Genomic DNA, 19,669 nt, shown 5'->3' on the forward strand with positions numbered 1-19,669 from the left:
ACGTTCACTTTTCTTAGGGCGGTGCAGCTAATTGGTGCTTCACTGAATATTCAAGCTCCAAAGTTGCTGTGTCACAAAGCAGCAAGTTACCAAAGGACACTCAAGTCATTTATAATCATTGAACTAAGACCACCACTACCCTGCCTGAGGACAGTTAATTCAACACAGACAGGGGTTGAAATCCGGGCAATTCTGGGGCAATAATAAACTACACAGCATCGTTATCATTTGAGCTTGATGCAAGTGTCTTCTTATTAATCATTACGATTAATAATCGAGATTAGAAATTTATTGCCATATAAAAATCAATGCAACAGAGAAGTTTCACCACCATCTTGCAATGATTAAAATAATAGTTGGAAAACAGAAGGTCCTTAAAGTAAGAGAACTATCGGGGTGCACTCTCAATACCGTTCTAATAAATTAAACTATTAAAACTCATTCTGAAAGTTTATATTCTGTTTTGTTAAACCATGAAAAAGAAAATTGGGTGTGGTGTAAAATGGACTGTTGATTTGCTTTGGCCCTTTTTGGACAAAGATCAATACTTAGCCCTCACATAGCAAAGTAAAGCAATATTCCAAGAAACTGGCTACTGGTGGAAGATTATTGATCACTCATTTTTTTACTGATTTAGGTGCAGCACTCGAAAGTCATGGCCAAAATACATTATTTTAAATTGCATTTGCACCTGACATGAATGACCTGTATTTACAGTGCATTCTGCATTGATTGCACTTTCTGCATTCGGCCCATCAAGTCTGCACTGGCTCTCTGAAAGGGCATTTGACCGAGTCCCACTCCCCTGCCTTATACCCTAACCTTGCACATTCTTTCTTTTCAGATAGCAATCCAGTTCTCTTTTAACTACCTTGATCGAACCTGTCTCCACCACCCTCTCAAGTTCCTTCCAAACTCCAACCATCCTCTGGGTGAAAAAAAATTTCCTCAAATCACTATTACTCCTTTTGCCAATTAATTTGAATCTCTGCCTTCTGATACTTGATGCTCTCGAGTGGGAACAGTTTCTCTCTATTTACCCTGTCCATACCCCTCAGGATCTTGAATACCTCTTTCAAGTCTCCTTTCAGCCTTCTCTTCTCCAAGGAACACAGTCCAATCTCTCCAATCTATCCTCATAGCTACAGTTCTTTATCCCTGAAATCATTCGTGTGAATCTCCTCTGTACTCCCTCCAATGCCTTCACATCCTTTCTCAAGTATGGCACCCAGAACTGGCACAGTATTTCTGATGAGGCTTAATTAGTGTCTTATTCAACATGACCTCCTTACTCATATTCTCAATGCCCCTATTAATAAAGCCTAAGATACTATATGCTTTATTAACAGCTCTCTCTCAACATGCTCTGCCATCTTCAATGACTTATGCAATTATACACCAAGGTCCCTCCTGTTCCTGCACCTCCTTTAGAGCTTCTCTATTTATCTTATACTGTCTCTCCATATTCTTCCTGCCAAAATGAACCACTTCACACTTCTCTGCATTGAACTTCATCTTGTTTGTCCAATCCACCAACATGTCTATGTTCTTCAAGACTATCCTCATCACAGTTGACAATGTTTCCAATCTTCGTATCATCTGCAAATGTTGAAATCATGTCCTGAACACCACAGTCTAGGTCATTAATATATATCAGGAAGAGCAAGGGTCCCAACACTGACCCCAGGGCACTCCACAACAAACCTTCCTCCAATCTGAAAAACAATCATTTATCACCACTCTGTTTCCTGTCACTCAGCCAATTTCTTATCCAAGTGCCTACTTTCCCTTTTATTCCATGAGCTAGAATTTTGCTGACAAGTCTGTGTGGTACTGTATCAAATGCCTTTTGGAAATCCATGTACACCACATCAATAGCGTTTCCCTTACCAGCCTTCTCTGTTACCTCCTCAAAAAACCCCAACAAGTTAGTTAAGCATGATTTTCCCTTGATGAATCTATACTGGCTTTCCTTAATTATCCTGAGCTTGTCTACGTGACTATTGATTTCGTCCTGAACCATAGCTTCCAGAAGTTTCCCCACCACTGAAGTCAGATGGTCTGTAGTTGCCAGCTTTATCCTTGCACCCCTTTTTGAACAAGGGTGTAACATTCGTAATTCTCCAGTCCTCTGGCATCACCCCAGTGTCTAAGGAAGACTGGAAGATTATCACTGGTGCCTCTGCAATTTCCATTCTCACTTCCTTCAGTACCCTTGGGTGCATCTCATCCGGTCCCGGTACCTTATCTATCTTAAGTAAATTTGCCTAACACCTCCTCCTTCTCAATTGTAAATTCTTCTAGTGCATCAGTCACCTCCTCTCTCACCTCTGCCTTGGTAGCATCTTCTTCCTTTATAAAGACAGATGCAAAGCATTTGTTTAATACCTCTGCTATTTCTCCTGCCTCCACGTGCTAGTCCCCCTTTTTTTATCCCTAATCGCCCTACTCTTTTTACCACCCTTTTATTATTTATATACTTATAGAAGATTCCCTTAGGATTCTCTTCTATGTTAGCTGTCAGTCTCTTTCATACTCTCCCCTTGCTTTTCTTATTCATTTTCTCGCTTCCCCTCTCCTCCTTCTATATTCAGCCTGATTCTCCATGGTACTTTCTACCTGGCATCTGTCATACGCGCACTTCTTACTTTTCCATTTTCACCTCTATCCCTCTCATCATCCAGGGAGCTCTGGATTTATTTGTCCTACCTTTCCCCTTCAGGGGGATATACCTTGACAATGCCTGCAATACGTTTTCTTTGAAGGTGGCCCATTGATCAGCCACTACCTTTTCTGGCAACATTTGATTCCAACTCACTCGACTCTGATGCATTCTCATCCCATCGAAGTTGGCTTTCCCCAAGTAATTACCCTGTTGTGGATTGTTCCTTACCCTTTCCCATGGCCGACCTAAACCTTATGATACAATGGTCATTGTCCCCTAAATGCTCTCCCACTGATATTTGATCCACTTGGGCCAACCCATTCCCCAGAACTAGGTCCAACAGAGCCTGCCCTCTAGTTGCACCAGAAATATACTGCTGCAGAAAATTATCCTGAAACAATTAGAGCAGTCACTGATTTTACTGGAATGTTATTTTAAGTTTCATGTGTATCATTTAAACTCAATTTGTCAACAAACTGCAAAAATTGAATATCAAAATAGCCAAGATCAATCTGTAATACTAGTGTTAAAACATTGACAGCTTATACATATGTTTCTGTAGCTTCTATATGCACTCACCAATACAACTGCACTCGTCATCACTACTGAGCCGCTGAATTTCTTTAGTTGGCTTTCGTGGGGTGTTCACAAACATAAGAGGAAAAGACTTCATAATGTGTTGAATAAAATCCAACAACATCACACATGTTGGCTGGGAGTCAGTCTTTTTCGAAAGCTCCAAAGCAACTGAAATTTCGACAGAAAAGGATCATTTTAAAAGGAAGACTTGCATTTTTATAGTTTTCAAAACCACCTGAGATCCCAAAGCACTTTACAGACAATTAAGTACTTTTAAGTTTAGTCACCATTATAATATAGAATGCGCGGCAGCAAATTTGCGCACAGCAAACTATCACTAACACATGATGACTAGATAATCTGTTTCTGTGATGTCGATTGAGGATAAATAATGGCCAAGACACCAGGGCTCTTCTTGAAATGGTGCCCTGAGGTCTTTGACATCTACTTGAGCAGGCAGCTGGGGCCTCGGTTTCACAACTCATCTGAAAGATGACATCTCTGGCAGTGCAGCACTTCCTCAGTGCTGCATTGGAGTGTCAGCCTTGATTTTTGTGCTCATGTCCTGGAGTGAGAGTTGAATCCGGAACCTTGTGACTCATAAGTGAGAGTGGTCCCAACTGAACCACAGCTGACACATTTTATGCATTCACTAATGGATAATTGGTTCTCGGTAGTTGCTTTTCCCATAATATAGCTACTGTAGGATCAATGAGGAAATATCAAGGGAAACAAGTTTGCCAGCAGTTGTCATTACAGTTGACAGCCTGGATGCTTCATGCTGTCAGTCAGGTCTTCACTGAAATATAATTGTTTCGATCATCAAATTTGGATTTGCTGTTGAATGCCAGGAAATAATTGATCAGTTTATATTCTATTACAAATTAGTTTGCTATTCCAAGAGCCTGCAGCATTTAGATAAATTACTTCATTGCACAAGTTAGCAATGAAACAGAACACATACAAGGAGCTTAATCAGCAATTCTGACAAGGGGGGATAAACAAGTTGTAGCAAATCTACAGTTATGCTGGCACATGATAATTTTCAAATTCCATATAAAGTGCTATTTGCAGAATGACAATTTTTTTTAATACTTGTTCATGGGATCAGCACGTTGCTGGCTTGGGCAGCATTTATTGCCCATCCCCAATTGTCCTTCAGGTGGTGGTGGTGAGCTGCCTTCTTGAACCGCTGCAGTCCATGTGGTGTAGGTACACCCACAGTGCTACTAAGGAGGGAGTTCCAGGATTTTGACCCAGCGGCAATGAAGGAACAGCAATATATTTCCAAGTCAGGATGGTGAGTGGCTTGGAGGGGAACGTCCAGGTAGCAGTGTTCTCATCTGTCTGCTTGCCTTGTCCTAGATGGTAGCAGTCGTGGGTTTGGAAGGTTCTGTCTAAGGAGGCTCGGAGAGTTCCTGCATTGCATCTTGTAGATAGTATCCACTGCTGCCAGTGTGTTGGTGGTGGAGGGAGTGAATATTTGTGGGTGGGGTGCCAATCAAGCCGGCTGATTTGTCCTGGATGATGTCAAGCTTCTTGAGTGTTTTTGAAGCTGCACTCATCCAGGCAAGCGGAGAGTATCTCCAAGGCACTCCTGACTTGTGCCTTGTAGATGGTGGACAGGCTTTGGGGAGTCAGGAGATAAGTTACTCGCCACAGGATTACTAGCCTCTGACCTGCACTTGTGGCCACTGTATTTGTATGGTTAGTCCAATTCAGTTTCTGGTCAATAGTACCGCCCCCAGGATGTTGATAGTGGGGGATTCAGTGATGATAATGCCATTTAATGTCATGGGGCGATGGTTAGATTCTCTCTTGTTGGAGATGGTCATTGCTTGGCACTTGTGTGGTACGAATGTTACTTGCCACTTGTCAGCCCAAGCTTGGATATTGTCCAGGTCTTGCTGCATTTAGACATGGGCTGCTTCAGTATCTGAGGAGTCACAAATGGTACTGAACACTGTGCAATCATCTGCGAACATCCCCACTTCTAACCTTATGGTGGAAGGAAGGTCATTGATGATGCAGCTGAAGATGGTTGCGCCTGGGTCACTATCCTGAGGAACGCCTGAGGTACTGTCCTGGAACTTAGATGATTGACCTCCAACAACCACAACCATCTTCTTTTGTGCTAGGTATGAACAGCAGCGAGTTCCCCCCGCCCCCCGATTCCCATTGACTCCAGTTTTGCTAGGGTTCCTTGATGCCACACTTGGTCAAATGCTGTTTTGATGTCAAGGGCAGTCACTCTCTGCAGTGCAGCTCTTTTGTCCATGCTTGAACCAAGGCTGTAATGAGGTCAGGAGTGGCCCTGGCAGAACCCAAACAGAGTGTCAGTGAGCAGGTTATTGCTAAGCAAGTCCTGCTTGATAGCACCTGTTGATGACCCCTTCCATTACATTACTGATGATCGAGAGTAGGCTGATGGGGCAGTAACTGGCATGGTTGGATTTGTCCTGCTTTTTGTGTACAGGACATGACTGGGAAATTTTCCACACTGCTGCATTAATGCCAGTGTTGTAGCTGTACTGGAACAGCTTAGCTAGGGGTGTGGCAAGTTCTGAAGCACAGGTCTTCAGTGCTATTGCCAGAATATTGTCAGAGCCCATAGCCTCTGCAGTATCCGGTGCCTTCAGCTGTTTCATGATATCACGTGGAATGAATCGAATTGTCTGAAGACTGGCATCTGTGGTGTTGAGGACCTCCGGAGGAGGCTGAGATGGACATTCATTCAGCACTTCTGGCTGATGATTTTCGCAAACGTTTCAGCCTTTAGTACTCGATTACAAACAAAATAAACAATAAACTGGACTTAACAACACTTCCACCAATCCCTTGCTCCCACACTCTTGGAAAATCTAAATTTGGAATTTGCCTTGTGGAGAAGTCGCAGAAATGTACCATTCACTAATCCTGTCAGATTCCTTGTTAGTGAATATCCTTATTTTTAACTGATCTCTGTGTAAGGTTAATATATCATACATTTTATCCCTTAATGCACTTTGAACTAATTGCAAAATGCAGGACAGCAATCCGAGTTTGACTCTCTCCTCTTTGAGTAGCATCTGGTCTCTTACTGAGTGAGAGAGTCTGCAACTCCTCAGATCCAAACTGAGCCAAGGATACACAACCCTCCACAGTAGAAGTTTTTAAAATGAAGTATAGCCTGTAGATTGGGATTTAGAGATAAAGAGATTTACTAATGTAAGAAGCTGCTAAACCTTGAAATACAAAACTAATTAGCAATACTTAACATTGTATCATATCTACAAGTAATAAAGGGAGAAGGAGTGGGCGGAGGGTACTTACCAACATCCACATCTGTCAGCATTTTGTCAACAAACTGACAAAGAATCTGCCTTGGCTTCTGCACCACTGTATTGTAATCTTCTGGACTGGCACTGTTTGGAGAACCAGGTTACAATATGTTACAACATGCTTTTCAATCTAATCTCAAGTAGATTGTAAATTCAAGTTCAGGAACTTGCCTGCCTTTTAATATCACTGTAACGCGCAATTCACAACGTGCAAAGCTCACAAACTCCTTTTGGCACCAAGATGAGCATTTGAACACTCCCTACTCCACTCCCCCTTCCTCTTGTCCAAGCCATACCTCAGATTCCCCCCACCCAAGTCCACACCTCGCCAAGCCGAGCCCTGATCCCTTATCTTTCCAAATTTCTCTCTCATATGCCCAACTACCCTACAAATTGATCTTGTCCACTTCCTGCTCCCTCATCCCCATTCATGCTGATTTGTTGACCATCCAGCTCTCCTTCCTGGTTCCCTATGCTACCCGATGTAAATGGTTCCTTTTTGTCAGTGACCATCCCTTTCACTCTCAAAATCAGCCCTGCCGCCCTATCTTCATCAATCTCTCTGTCCTTACAAACTACTGCTCCATCTCCAACCTTTCTTCTCCAATATCCTTGAACATAATGACGTTTCCCAAATCTTTTTCCATCTCTTCAATTTCCAGTTACCAAGCCTCCCAGAGCATCAGCATGACTTCAATCCAAGTCACAAATGACATTCACAGTTCTGTGACTATGGTAAATTATCTCTTTGCATCCTCCTCAATCTTTCTGCAGCTTCTGACATAATTGACTACACTATCTTCCTCCAGTGCCTTTCCATCCAGCTCACTATGACTAACCTCACTTGGTTGTGCACTTACCTTGTTAGTTCGTCTCACTCGTAGCACTCTTACTTCTGAGTCATGAGTTCATGACCTACGCTAGAGACTTGAACATGTAGCCTACATTCACACATCACTGCAGTATTGAAAGAGAGTTGCACCGTCACACATACCGTCTTTCAGATGAGGCATTAAAACAAAGTCCTGTCTCCCTATTCTGTTGAACATATAAGGGTCCACAGCTCTGCTCAAAGAAGAACAGGGGAGTTTCCAGTGTGCTGTTCCTCATAGAACTTCACCAAAAACATTTTATCTGGTCAATTGTCTCATTGTTGTTTATGGGACTTTGCTATGTGCTAATTGGTTGTCTCATTTATTATGTTATGTGATTATAATTACAGCAGTAACTATAATTCAAAAGAAATTAATTGTGAAAAGTTTTGGAACACGAGGATTCTTTTTCCCTTTATTCTTTCATGGGATGCGGGCATCACTAGCAAGGTCAGCATTTGTTGCCCATCCCTAACTGCCCTTGAATTGAGTGGCCTGCCAGGCCACTTTAGAGGGCAGTTAAGGATCAACCACATTGCCGTGGGTCTGGAGTCACATGTAGGCCAGGCCATGTAAGGATGACAGATTTTCTTCCCTAAAAGACATTCACGAACTAGATGGGTTTTTACGACAATCAATGATAGTTTCATGGTCATCATTACTGAGACTAACTTTATATTCCAGATTTATTAACTGAATTTAAATTCCACCAGCTGCTGTGATGGGATTTGAACCAATGTCTCCAGAGCATACAAACATAAGAAATAGAAGCAGAAATAGGCCATCCGGTCCCTTGAGCCTGCTCCGCCATTCAATAAGATCATGACTGATCTGTTTGCGTTTCAAGTTCTACCTTCCCATTTACCCCCGATAACCTTTGATTATATGAGCGTGAACCTGGGCCTCTGGATTAGTATACTGTGGATGCTGGAAATCTGAAACAAAAATAAAAATAGCTGGAAAAACTCAGCAGGTCTGACAGCATCTGCAGAGAGGAACACAGTTAACGTTTCGAGTCCATATGAGTCTTCATTAGAACTGAGGAAATATAGAAATGAGGTGGAATATAAACTGGTTGAGGGGGGTGGGACAGCTAGAGCTGGATAGAGGGCCAATGATAGGTGGAAGCAAAGAAGAGATTGCCAAAGATGTCATAGACAAAAGGGACAAAGGGGTGTTGAAGATGGTGATATTAGCTAAGGAATGTGCTAATGGTGACATTAAGGGTAGAAAGCAGGACGAGCAAGTAATAGGTAGCCCTAGTGGGGGTGGGGTGGGGGGAAGGGATTGAAATAGGCTAAAAGGTGGAAATGAAACAATGGATGGAAATACAAAATAATGGAAATAGGTGGGAAAAGAAAAACATATTTAAAAAATATAACTTATTGGAAAAAGGGGGATCGGAAAGGGGGTGGGGATGGAGGAGAGAGTTCATGATCTGAAGTTGTTGAACTCAATGTTATGTCCAACAGGCTGTAAAGTGCCTGTCGGAAGATGAGGTGCTGTTCCTCCAGTTTGCGTTGAGCTTCACTGGAACCTTGCAGCAGGCCAAGGACGGACATGTGGACAGGGTGGAATGTTGAAATGGCAAGCGACAGGGAGGTCTGGGTCATGCCGAAGGTGTTCCGCAAAGCGGTCACCGAGTCTGCGTTTGGTCTCTCCAATGTAGAGGAGACCGCATTGGGGGCAGCGAATGCAGCAGGCTAAATTGAGGGAAGTGCAAGTGAAGTGCTGCTTCACTTGAAAGGAGTGTTTGGGCCCTTGGACGGTGAGGAGGGGGCAAGTAAAGGCCCAGGTGTTGCACTTGACGGTTGCATGGGAAGGTGCCGTGAGGGAGTTGAGGAGTAGGGGTGATGGAGGAGTGGACCAGGGTATCCCGGAGGAAATGATCCCTGCAGAATGCCGCCAGAGGGGGTGAAGGGAAGATGTGTTTGGTGGTGGCATCATGCTGGAGTTGGCGGAAATGGCAGAGGATGATCCTTTGAATGCGGAGGCTGGTGGGGTGATAAGTGAGGACATGGGGCACCCTATCACGGTTCTGGGAGGGAGAGGAAGGCGTGAGGGCGGATGCGCGGGAGATGGGCCGGACACGGTTGAGGGCCCTGTCAACCACCGTGGGTGGAAAACCTTGGTTAAGGAAGAAGGAGGACATGTCAGAGGAACTGTTTTGGAAAGTGGCATCATCAGAACAGATGCGACGGAGGCGAAGGAACTGAGAGAATGGGATGGAGTCCTTACAGGAAGCGGGGTGTGAGGAGCTGTAGTCGAGGTAGATGTGGGAGTCGGTAGGCTTGTAATGAACATTGGTGGACAGTCTATCACCAGAAATTGAGAGAGGTCAGGGAAGGGAAACGTCAGTGATGGACCATGTGAAAATGATGGAGGGATGGAAATTGGAAGCAAAATTAATAAATTTTTCCAGGTCCAGATGAGAGCATGAAGCGGCACTGAAGCAGTCATCGATGTACCGGAGAAAGAGTTGTGGGACTATTAATATTAATATTACTACCTCTGGATTACTAGTCCAGTGACATTGCAACTCCACTACTGTCTCCCCATAAAGGATGTGAAAGGTGATATGTAGTTACAGGCTCTTTCTTTCCTTTCACTGATCCAAAAGCAGCCAAAGCATCTCAAGCAATAACCTCCAATCAAACACATCCATCATTATCTTAGGTGTTTTCCCTCTACGTCTTCTGTGGCACCATCCAAAGATGGCGGTGGGGGGGTGCGGGGGGAAACAACTTTCAAATGTACATTGACAATACTCTACCTCTCCATCACCTCTTGATCCCTCCACTTCCAGACTGCATGTTCAATATCCAGTCTGAGGCTAGCTGCAATTTTCTCCGCTTAAATATTGGGTACATCAAAATCATTTCCTTCACTCCCTGCTGCAATCTTCATCTCCCCATCAACCCCTCTGGTCACTGCCTCAAACAAAATCACACTGTTGCTAACCCAAGCATCATATTTGATCCCAATCAGGGTTTGCAACCTCATACCTTCTCCATCACAAGACCATCTACTTCTACCTCTGTAATGTTGTCTTCCTCCACATCATCTGCCACTGAAACCCTCATAGACGCCAGTGTCAATTTCAGACAAATCTACTCCAATGCCCTCCTTGCTGGCTTCTGTATCATATCCCTCATCTGATCGCCACCTGTCCCTTACTCCTGTCCTTTCTGGCCTACATCAACATCCAATCCTCCAAGGGGGAGGGAAAAAGACTTGCATTTCACAACCTCAGGCACAAGTCAAACCCAGTCTGACCAAGACCACTCCCAAGTTTGGAAGCAAGGGCAAGCCATCAATCAATTTCAATTGAACTGGAAATTTTCTTTGCTTCCCCTTTATTAAAATAATCGCAAATTAACTAAATAATCCCAAAAATCAAAATCAAGTTCCTTGGAACTTCACATTAAGCCAAATCACTTTACAGCCTATGAGGTACCTTTGAAGTATAGTCAGTGTTATAGCCAATTTGCACACAACAGTATCTCACACGCAGCAATGTGGTAATGCTTTGTTTTAGTGATGTTGTTCAAGGGATAAATATTAGCAAGAAAAGCTCTCATGCTCTTCTTCAAAAGAGTGCCATAGGATCTTTTGCATACAACTAAAAGAGCAGTTGGGGCCTCGGTCTAACATCTGATCTGAAAGACAGTACTTCTGACAGTGCAGCACCCCATCAGCTTAGATTTTGTGCTGACGTCCTGGAGCTAGCCTTGATCCCACAACTGATGCAGAGGTGAAGGGTTTATGTTGGTCCAGTGCCATTGGTTTGTTAGGGCTAAAGGATCAGGGTTGCACGCATGTTTCGGGGTGACTGAGTTGGCACAGAGACAGAGAACATCAGGAGATCATTGTTAGAATAAACGCATGCTGTTTATTTACAAACTAAGCTTAGCAGCTACACTTTTGTGCTCACAACTTAAAACTCTGTCTTCGCTCATCAGTGTCTAGCTCAAGACTCTCTCACAGAGGGGTAGCCCATGCTACTCTGCTATTGGGTATTAAGATCATGTGACCTTACATTACAATGCTTGTCTTAAAGGAATATTACATATCAGATTACTACATCCCCCCTTCACTGAAAAATACATTTTACAATTTTTCAATATATCGAGTTATTTACACAGATCAATTATTTACAAAATCAGTCTCTCTGGAGGTTTCCTTTTGCATGTAGAATGTCTCAGCTCTACAGCTTCTGAAGTTTGATTTATAACTCCCCTTAATGAAGCCGTCTGAGCATCTGGTTCTTCTGTAGGTGCTTGAAGATCTGTTCCTTTGACTCTTTAAAGTAGTCGGCCCTTCAAACACATTTGTACTCGGTTGAGTTCTTTCAACAGGAGATGTTGATTAGGCCCGAACACTGGCAGAATCACTTCTGGATATTTGGTTTCTCCTCTTCTTCTGTGATCCACATGGCTCCTCATTATTCGATCTTCGACTTTCATGTGGTAGGAAAGAGGTCCCGTTACAACACTTATTTCTCCGAACAACCATGCCGGTCCTTCTCTAAAATTTTTCACAAATACCTTCTCTCCTACATTAAATGCTCTGTCCAGACTGTAACAATCATGTCCCATTTTCTGACTTTCCTGCCTTCCTTCTACCTTTCCTGTAAGTTTGCCATGATTAGACTCAGTCTCGATCAGAGGCAGCTCTTCATCAACAATTCCGCAGGTGTGACATCTGCTGTCGAATGAGGGGTGGTTCTATAATGGAAAAGAAAACACGCCAATTTAATCGCGATAGAAGCTCCAGATAATTTCTTCATACCAAATTTAAATGTCTGAACTGCTCTCTCGGCGAGTCCATTTGAAGAAAGGTGGTATGGAGATGTTTTCATATGAACAATACCATTGAGGCTTGTAAATCAGTTAAATTCAGCACTTGTGAATACTGTTCCATTATCTGATACTAGCACTTCAGGCAGTCCATTTATAGCAAAACTTTGTCATAGCTTGTCTATTATCACTGAAGATGTAGGTGACGTCACTTCGTATATGTCCATCCATTTTGAATGAGCATCGGTGATAAGTAGAAACATTGTTCCCATAAAAAGGTCCCACAGAGTTGATGTGTACTCGTACCCATGGCCTTCCTGGCCATTCCCAGGGATGTAACGGCGCTGTTGCAGGTAACTTTTGTGCTTGTTGACACTTCATACAACTTTAAACTAAGTTTTCTATTTGTCCATCCATTCCCGGCCACCACATATGTTATAGCCTTCATTATGGAAATTCTGGGATGTGCACTGTGAAGTTCAGATAACAATGGCTTCCGTCCTTTTGGAGGAACAATCACTCGAGCTCCCCACAGTAAAATACCTTCTTGGCTGGTTATCTTGCATCTTCTCTGGAAATACGGTTTCATTTAATCAGATTCTTGTGTTTGTGGCCAACCATGAAGAACGTGATTTCTCACTTTGGATATGACCGGGTCTCGGTTTGTCCAATCTTTAATTTGTTTAGCACGTTTTGGCGGTAGTTCAGGAAGTTCATCAACAAGAAGAATTCCTGAGGAATTGGAACATCCTCGTCTTTTACTTGCAAAGGTAAATGACTGAGTGCATCAGCGTTTGCAATTTGACTTCCAGGTCTATGTAAAAAAGTATACTCATACGCTAAGAGCAATGCCCATCTTTGTACTCTTGCTGAGGCTATAGCTTTGTCTCCACCGAATAGTCCTAATAATGGCTTGTGATCCGTTATGATAGTAAAATGTCGACCATGAAGACCATGTATTTCTTAATGCCGAAAATGATTGCCAGACCTTCTTATTCAATTTGAGGGTACATTTTCTCTGCAGTACTAAGTGTTCTCGATACATACCCTATAGGTCGTTCTGATCCATCATCCATTCGATGGGAAAGCACTGCTCCCACTCCACATGGTGATGTGTCACATGTGGTCAACTCCTTCTTTGGGTCAGAATGTACTAGAAGTGTAGAAGATTGTAGCAACTGTTTCACTTTCTTGAAAGCTTCTTCTTATGTTGTTTGCCATGGCCATCTCTGGTTTTTCTTCAGCAAGTGATAGAGTTTTTTTTTATTCATTCACGGGATGTAGGGTTCACTGGCTGGGCCAGCATTTATTGCCCATCCCTAGTTTGAGAAGGTGCCTTCTTGAACCGCTGTAGTCATGTGGTGTAGGTACACCCACAGTGCTATTAGGAAGGGACTTTCAGGATTTTGACCCAGCGACAGTGAAGGAACGGCAATATATTTCCAAGTCAGGATGGTGGGGACTTGGAGGGGACCTTCCAGGTGGTGGTGTTCACATATATCTGCTGCCCTTGTCCTTCTAGATGGTAGTATTTGTGGGTTTGGAAAGTGCTGTCTAAGGAGCCTTGGTGAATTCCTGTAGTGCACCTTGTAGATGGTGCACACTGCTGCTACTGTACGTCGGTGGTGGAGGGAGTGAATGTTTGTGAATGTGGTGCCAATCAAGCAGGCTGCTTTGTCCTGGACGGCGTCAAGCTTCTTCAGTGTTGTGGGAGCTGCACTCATCCAGGCAAGTGGGGAGTATTTCATCACATTCCTGACTTGTGCCTTGTAGATGTTAGACAGGCTTTGGGGAATCAGGAGGTGAGTTACTCATCGCACAATTCATAACCTCCAACCTGCTCTTGTAGCCACAGTATTTATATGGCTCGTCCAGTTCAGTTTCTGGTCAATGGTAATTCCCAGGGTGTTGACAATGGGGGATTCAGTGATGGTAATGCCACTGAACCTCAAGGGGTGATGGTTGGATTCTCTCTTGTTGGAGATGGTCATTGCCTGGCACTTGTGTCGTGCGAATGTTATTTGCAACTTGTCAGCCCAAGCCTGGATATTGTCCAGGCCTTGTTGTATTTGGAAATGGACTGCTTCAGTATCTGAGGAGTCCCATGAATGGTGCTAAACATTGTGCAATCATCAGCGAACATCCCCACTTCTGACCTTGTAATGGGAGGAAGGTCATTGATGAAGCAGCTGAAGATGGTATGGCCTAGGACACTACCCTGTGGAACTCCTGCAGTGATGTCCTGAAGCTGAGATGACTGCCCTCCAACAACCACAGGCATCTTCTTTTGTGCTAGATATGACTCCAACCAGTGAAGAGTTTTCCCCCTGATTCCCATTGACTCCAGTTTTGCTAGGGCTTCTTGATGCCACACTCAGTCAAATACTGCCTTGATGTCAAGAGCAGTCACTTTCACCCTACCTCAGGAGTTCAGCTCTTTTGTCCATGTTTGAACCAAGGCTGTAATGAGGTCAGGAGCTGAGTGGCCCTAGCAGAACCCAAACTGGGTGTCAGTGAGCAGGTAATTACTATGCAAGTGCCGCTTGATAGCACAGTTGATGACCCCTTCCATTACTTTACTGATGATCGAAAGTAAACTGATGGTAAATGGCTGCGTTGGATTTGTCCTGCTTTCTGTGTACAGGACATACCTGGGCAATTTTCCACATGGCCAGGTAGATGCTAGCATTGTAGCTGCACTGGAACAGTTTGGCTAGGGGCGTGGCAAGTTCTGGAGCCCAAGTTTTCAATATATTACTGGAATATTGTTAGGGCCCATAGTCTTTGCAGTATCCAGTGCCTTCAGCTGTTTCTTGATATCACGTGGAGTGAATCGAATTGGCTGAAGACTGGCATCTGTGATGCTGGGGACCTCTGGAGGAGGCTGAGATAGATCATCCACTAGGCACTTCTGGCTGAAGATTGTAGCAAATGCTTCAGCCCTATCTTTTGCACTGATGTGCTGGGCTCCTCCATCATTGAGGATGGAGATATTTGTGGAGCCTCCTTCTCCAGTGAGTTGTTTAATGTAAGTATTTTAATGTAACTGTAAGTAATACAGTGGTGCCAGTTCTGTGTACAAATTAGGCAAGAAGTGTCCAAAGTAATTGATCATCCCCAAAAATGATTCCAGTTTGGATGTATTCCTTGATACTGAGGCTTCTTTAATGGCTTTCATTTCTTCTTCAACTAATTGTAGGCCTTGTGAATCTACCTTGTGACCCAAGTGAGTGACCTCTTTTGCCTAGAATGTGCATTTTTCCTTTTTCAATCACACTCCAACCTGCGAAAAATGTTTTAGAACTTCTTCCAAGTTCAGCAAATGTTCCTTTTCAGTGGGTCCAGTCACGAGAACGTCATCTAAATAAACTACAACATGGGACAATCCCTGTAGCAAACTTTCCATGGTTATTTTAAATATGGCTCAAGCAGAAGATACACCAAATGGTAAGTGGATGTATTGGTACAATCCCTTGTGTGCATTTATGGTGGCAAACCTCCAGGATGCCTTCTCTAATTCCAACTGTTGGTAGGCACGTCTCATATCTAACTTCATGTAGGCTATTCCACCTGCTAGTTTTGCATTTAAATCTTTAAATTTACATATGGGTTAATTTGTAGTCCCCACATATTCTAATGCTCCATTCAGGTTTGAGAACAGGTCCAATTGGAGTTGCCCACTCTGAAAATTGTACTGGTTGTATCACTGCCAGTTTTTCTAATCTGTCCAGTTCAGCATCTATTCTATCCCACATAGCATAAGGTACTGGTCTGGCCTTCATGAATCTTGGTGTTGCCTCTGGATCTACATGAATTTTTGCTTGTAGCCCCTCAATTTTTCCAAGTTCTTCTTTGAAAACTGAGGCATATTTTTGTAGTAGCTGTGATAGCCCACTAGTTCTCAGTTGGAAGATTTCAGTCCATTCCAATTTAATTTCTTTCAGCCCGTTTTTTTCTGAGGAGACTAGGTACCTCGCCTGCTACTACCATCAAGGGTAATTTCACTGTTTGACCTCCATAGTGTGCTGTGACTTTACATACGCTCTTGACTTGTACATCTTCTCCTGTGTAAGTTTTTAATTTTTCATCAGTTTCTTCCAAATTTAGCTTACGTTCTCCATGATTCAGGTATTTAAACGTGTGCTCACCAATCACTGTAGTGGCTGCTCCCATATGCACCTCCATTCTGATAGGCTTCTCATTCACTCTCATGGTTACATAGATAAGCTCCGTTCTTCCTATCTTTAAATTATATAGCGAATAGATATCAGCATCTATTACTTCAGGCTTTTCAACACTGTTTATCTCATTGAGTTTTTGCTTTTGTCTGAAAGTCTGCCTGATTCTAAACGAAAACAAAAACAGAAATACCTGGAAAAACTCAGAAGGTCTGGCAGCATCGGTGGAGAAGAGCAAAGTTGACGTTTCGGGTCCTCATGACCCTTCAATGTTCTGTTGAAGGGTCATGAGGACTTGAAATGTCAACTTTGCTCTTCTCCACCGATGCTGCCAGACCTGCTGAGTTTTTCCAGGTATTTCTGTTTTTGTTTTCGTTTTGGATTTCCAGCATCCGCAGTTCTTTGCTTTTATCTCTGCCTGATTCTATCCTTACAATGTCTCATGAGGTGTCCATTTCGATGGCAGAAGAAACATCCGATCTTTTTAAACTGTGATTCATTGCAAGGTTGTCTGCTTCCACCTCTGTTATTACTATGCCATGTTTTTGCTGCTAAATTATCCCTTTTAATTTGTCTGCTCATGGTGGCTGCTTCCTGCTTCAGAACAAAGCTCTGCACTTTCGCGCTCTTTTTGGTTGAGGCTACCCACCCGACATGGAGGACGGCACCATTTTGTGCTCCTTGAGTGGCTTCTGAGTCTTGCACTGCACCTTTTATTGCAAGAATGATTTCCAATGCCTTCTGAAAATCTAGATTTGTTCCAGCCAGTAAGCTCTTACGAATCGTTTTTTCATTTATACCACACACCAAACAAACAATCTCTAAGCATACCATTTATAGATGTACCAAACTCACAATATTCAGTTAATTGCTTCAAACGTGTCACACAACAAGCAACTGTCTCCCTCGCAGCTCTATTCCTTGAGTTAAATTTAAACAGTTGCATCGTCACCAACAGCTTGAGCTGGTAATGATTTTTTGAATGAGGTTCACTAAATAATCAAAACCTTTTCAATCTGGGGCACTGGGCGCCAACAGATTTCAAATTAATCCGTATGTCTTACTCCCACATGTGGACAGAAGGGTTGCATGCCTCTTCTCCTCCCCCACAACGTCATTCACCTGGAAGAACCTGAGGCATTCAACATAGTGAGACCAGTCGTCCGAGGTTGGATCGAAAAGCTCCACACTTCCAAATTGCGGCATGCTGAAGGGATTACTTTGACGCTCAGAAGGAAATTTTCTTCTACTTACAACTACCGTGCAAGGTATGGCCCGATTTCAGTTCTATTTATTTCCTTTGTTTTCCCCGATTTTTACCTCATTCTTTCCATGGTTTTTCGTGCTTTTGCTCTTGTCACCAATTTGTTGGATCCAGTACCCTTGGTTTGTTGAGGCTAAAGGATCTGGGTTGCACGCTTGTTTCGGGGTGACCGAGTTGGTACAGGGACAGAGAACATCAGGAGATCATTGCTTGAATAAACACATGCTGTTTATTTACAAACTAAATTAACACTTGTGTGCTCACAACTTCAAACTGTCTTCACTCAACAGTGTCCAACTCAAGACTCTCTGAGAGAGATAGCACACGCCACTCTGCTATTGGGTATTAAGATCTTGTGATCTTACATGACCATAGTTGTCTTAAAGGTATATTACATATCAGGTTACTACAGGCTACCACCATGGAGCCTTGACACATATGACCTAAACAACAGAAACACTAATTATCAAAACACCCATGGTGGTGCTGACTTTCAGCACTAACAGAAACATTTTGTCTCTGAGGTCTGTTTTTGGCTCGTATTAGAAGAAAGATAAATGCTGCATTGGGATGATCAAGAGTCGAGAGCCCTGATACCATAGAACAAATGCATATTTCTCCCCCAACATTCAAAAGTAAATTTTTAATCACATTTTGGGCTATGTAATTGAAGACGTGCACATTCGCTGGGAGCAGGCTCGAGAGAACGAATGGGCTACTCTGCCTCCTATTTCTTATGATCTGATGAGCTGTTGGGTTGTGTCAGATCATTTCAAGGCAAACATTGTTGATATGTGTGAATGAGCCAATTCTACTTTATTTCTCAAATAAGCCTCCAAAGTAAAATGAAGATAAGCTGAAAGGTCAACACATTTATATAAAGCATGTCGGTGCCAAATGCTCCAGGGAGGGTGTGATAGCACTAACTGTGCGAATACTCCCCAAAGTAGAGGAGCCGGCTCTTGGGGCCTAGTCTCTGTCTGACCACAGCGGGTAGGGGGCGGGGGGGGAGGGATTAAAGCAGCGCCGGATTCCCCTCAGTGTAGAGCTCACCTCTCCAGCTCCCGCAGAGCCGGCAGGATGGAGGCCATCTCCAGCCCCTGCTCACACATCCTCACAACTGGGCTCGCCTGGGCGGTTTATTGTTAGTTCATATTCTTCAGCTTCCCGAAAACCGGCAGAAACCGCGCCAACAGCCTGACTCCGCCCACTATCGGGTCACCCAACCAGAGCAAAGGGGCGGGGGCTGCGCCTGACTTGCCCAGCCCACGCCCTCTGTCAGCCAACCAGAGCAAAGGGACAGGGCCGTGCCCGCCTGGCCCCGCCCGCAACCTCTTTCAGCCAACTACAGCAAAGGGGCGGGGCTCTAACTGCCTAGCCTCCCCACCACGCACCCTTACTGCCGGCCAACCAGAGGAAAGGGGTGTGCCCTGTTTGTTGACGCCCCCCTCTCCGTCATCCAAACAGAGGAAAAAGGCGTGGCCCGCACCATCTGACTCCGCCCATACCCGGCGTTCACCCACCCAATAGGATCTCGTTTCCTACACTGGTTTGCCATTGGACAATCGTTCGCTACTCTGATTGGTTGGCCTGTCAGTGCAAATGATTGGCCATTCGGTCAGACTGCTCTGATTGGCTAACGAGGGATTGCTGGCAGGCGCGCTGTTTGAATTTGGTCTCATGGAGTTTCCTGTTTGCCGGAACTCAGTCGGTGAAAAATAAATCGGTCGGGGGAAGAAACCCTCGACTTTGATTTAAATGCAAGTCGTTTGCGAAAGAATCGGGTGTGCTGGTGGTGGAAAATTTTGGAGGTCCCAAGAGTGAATGAGGGGCTCACGCAGTGAAAAATCGTAGAAGTTAAAGAGGGGAGAGAAAGACAGAGAGTCAGAGTGGGAAATGGAGAGGGGCAGGGGGAGGAGGAGGAGGAGGGGCAGAGTGGGAGGGGGGGCAGAGTGGGAGGGGGGAGAGGGGCAGAGTGGGAGGGGGGAGGGG

The 19,669-nt window shown here is 44.0% G+C and overlaps 1 protein-coding gene across 1 annotated transcript in view; it reads right to left on the reverse strand.

Annotated features, from left to right (window-relative positions):
- The window catches only part of atr (ATR checkpoint kinase), a 105,446-nt gene extending 86,560 nt beyond the window's left edge, over positions 1–18,886 (reverse strand). The window contains exons 1-3 of the mRNA XM_078564191.1: positions 18,731–18,886; positions 6,557–6,648; positions 3,245–3,412 (exon numbers count right to left, since the gene is read on the reverse strand). Coding sequence (XP_078420317.1) covers positions 3,245–3,412; positions 6,557–6,648; positions 18,731–18,789 — 319 coding nt within the window. The 5' untranslated portion in view covers positions 18,790–18,886. The remainder of the gene's footprint in view (positions 1–3,244; positions 3,413–6,556; positions 6,649–18,730) is intronic.
- Positions 18,887–19,669: the final 783 nt, after the last annotated feature.

This window comes from Cetorhinus maximus, chromosome 19, assembly GCF_964194155.1.
Source record: "Cetorhinus maximus chromosome 19, sCetMax3.hap1.1, whole genome shotgun sequence".
Lineage (NCBI taxonomy): Eukaryota > Metazoa > Chordata > Chondrichthyes > Lamniformes > Cetorhinidae > Cetorhinus > Cetorhinus maximus.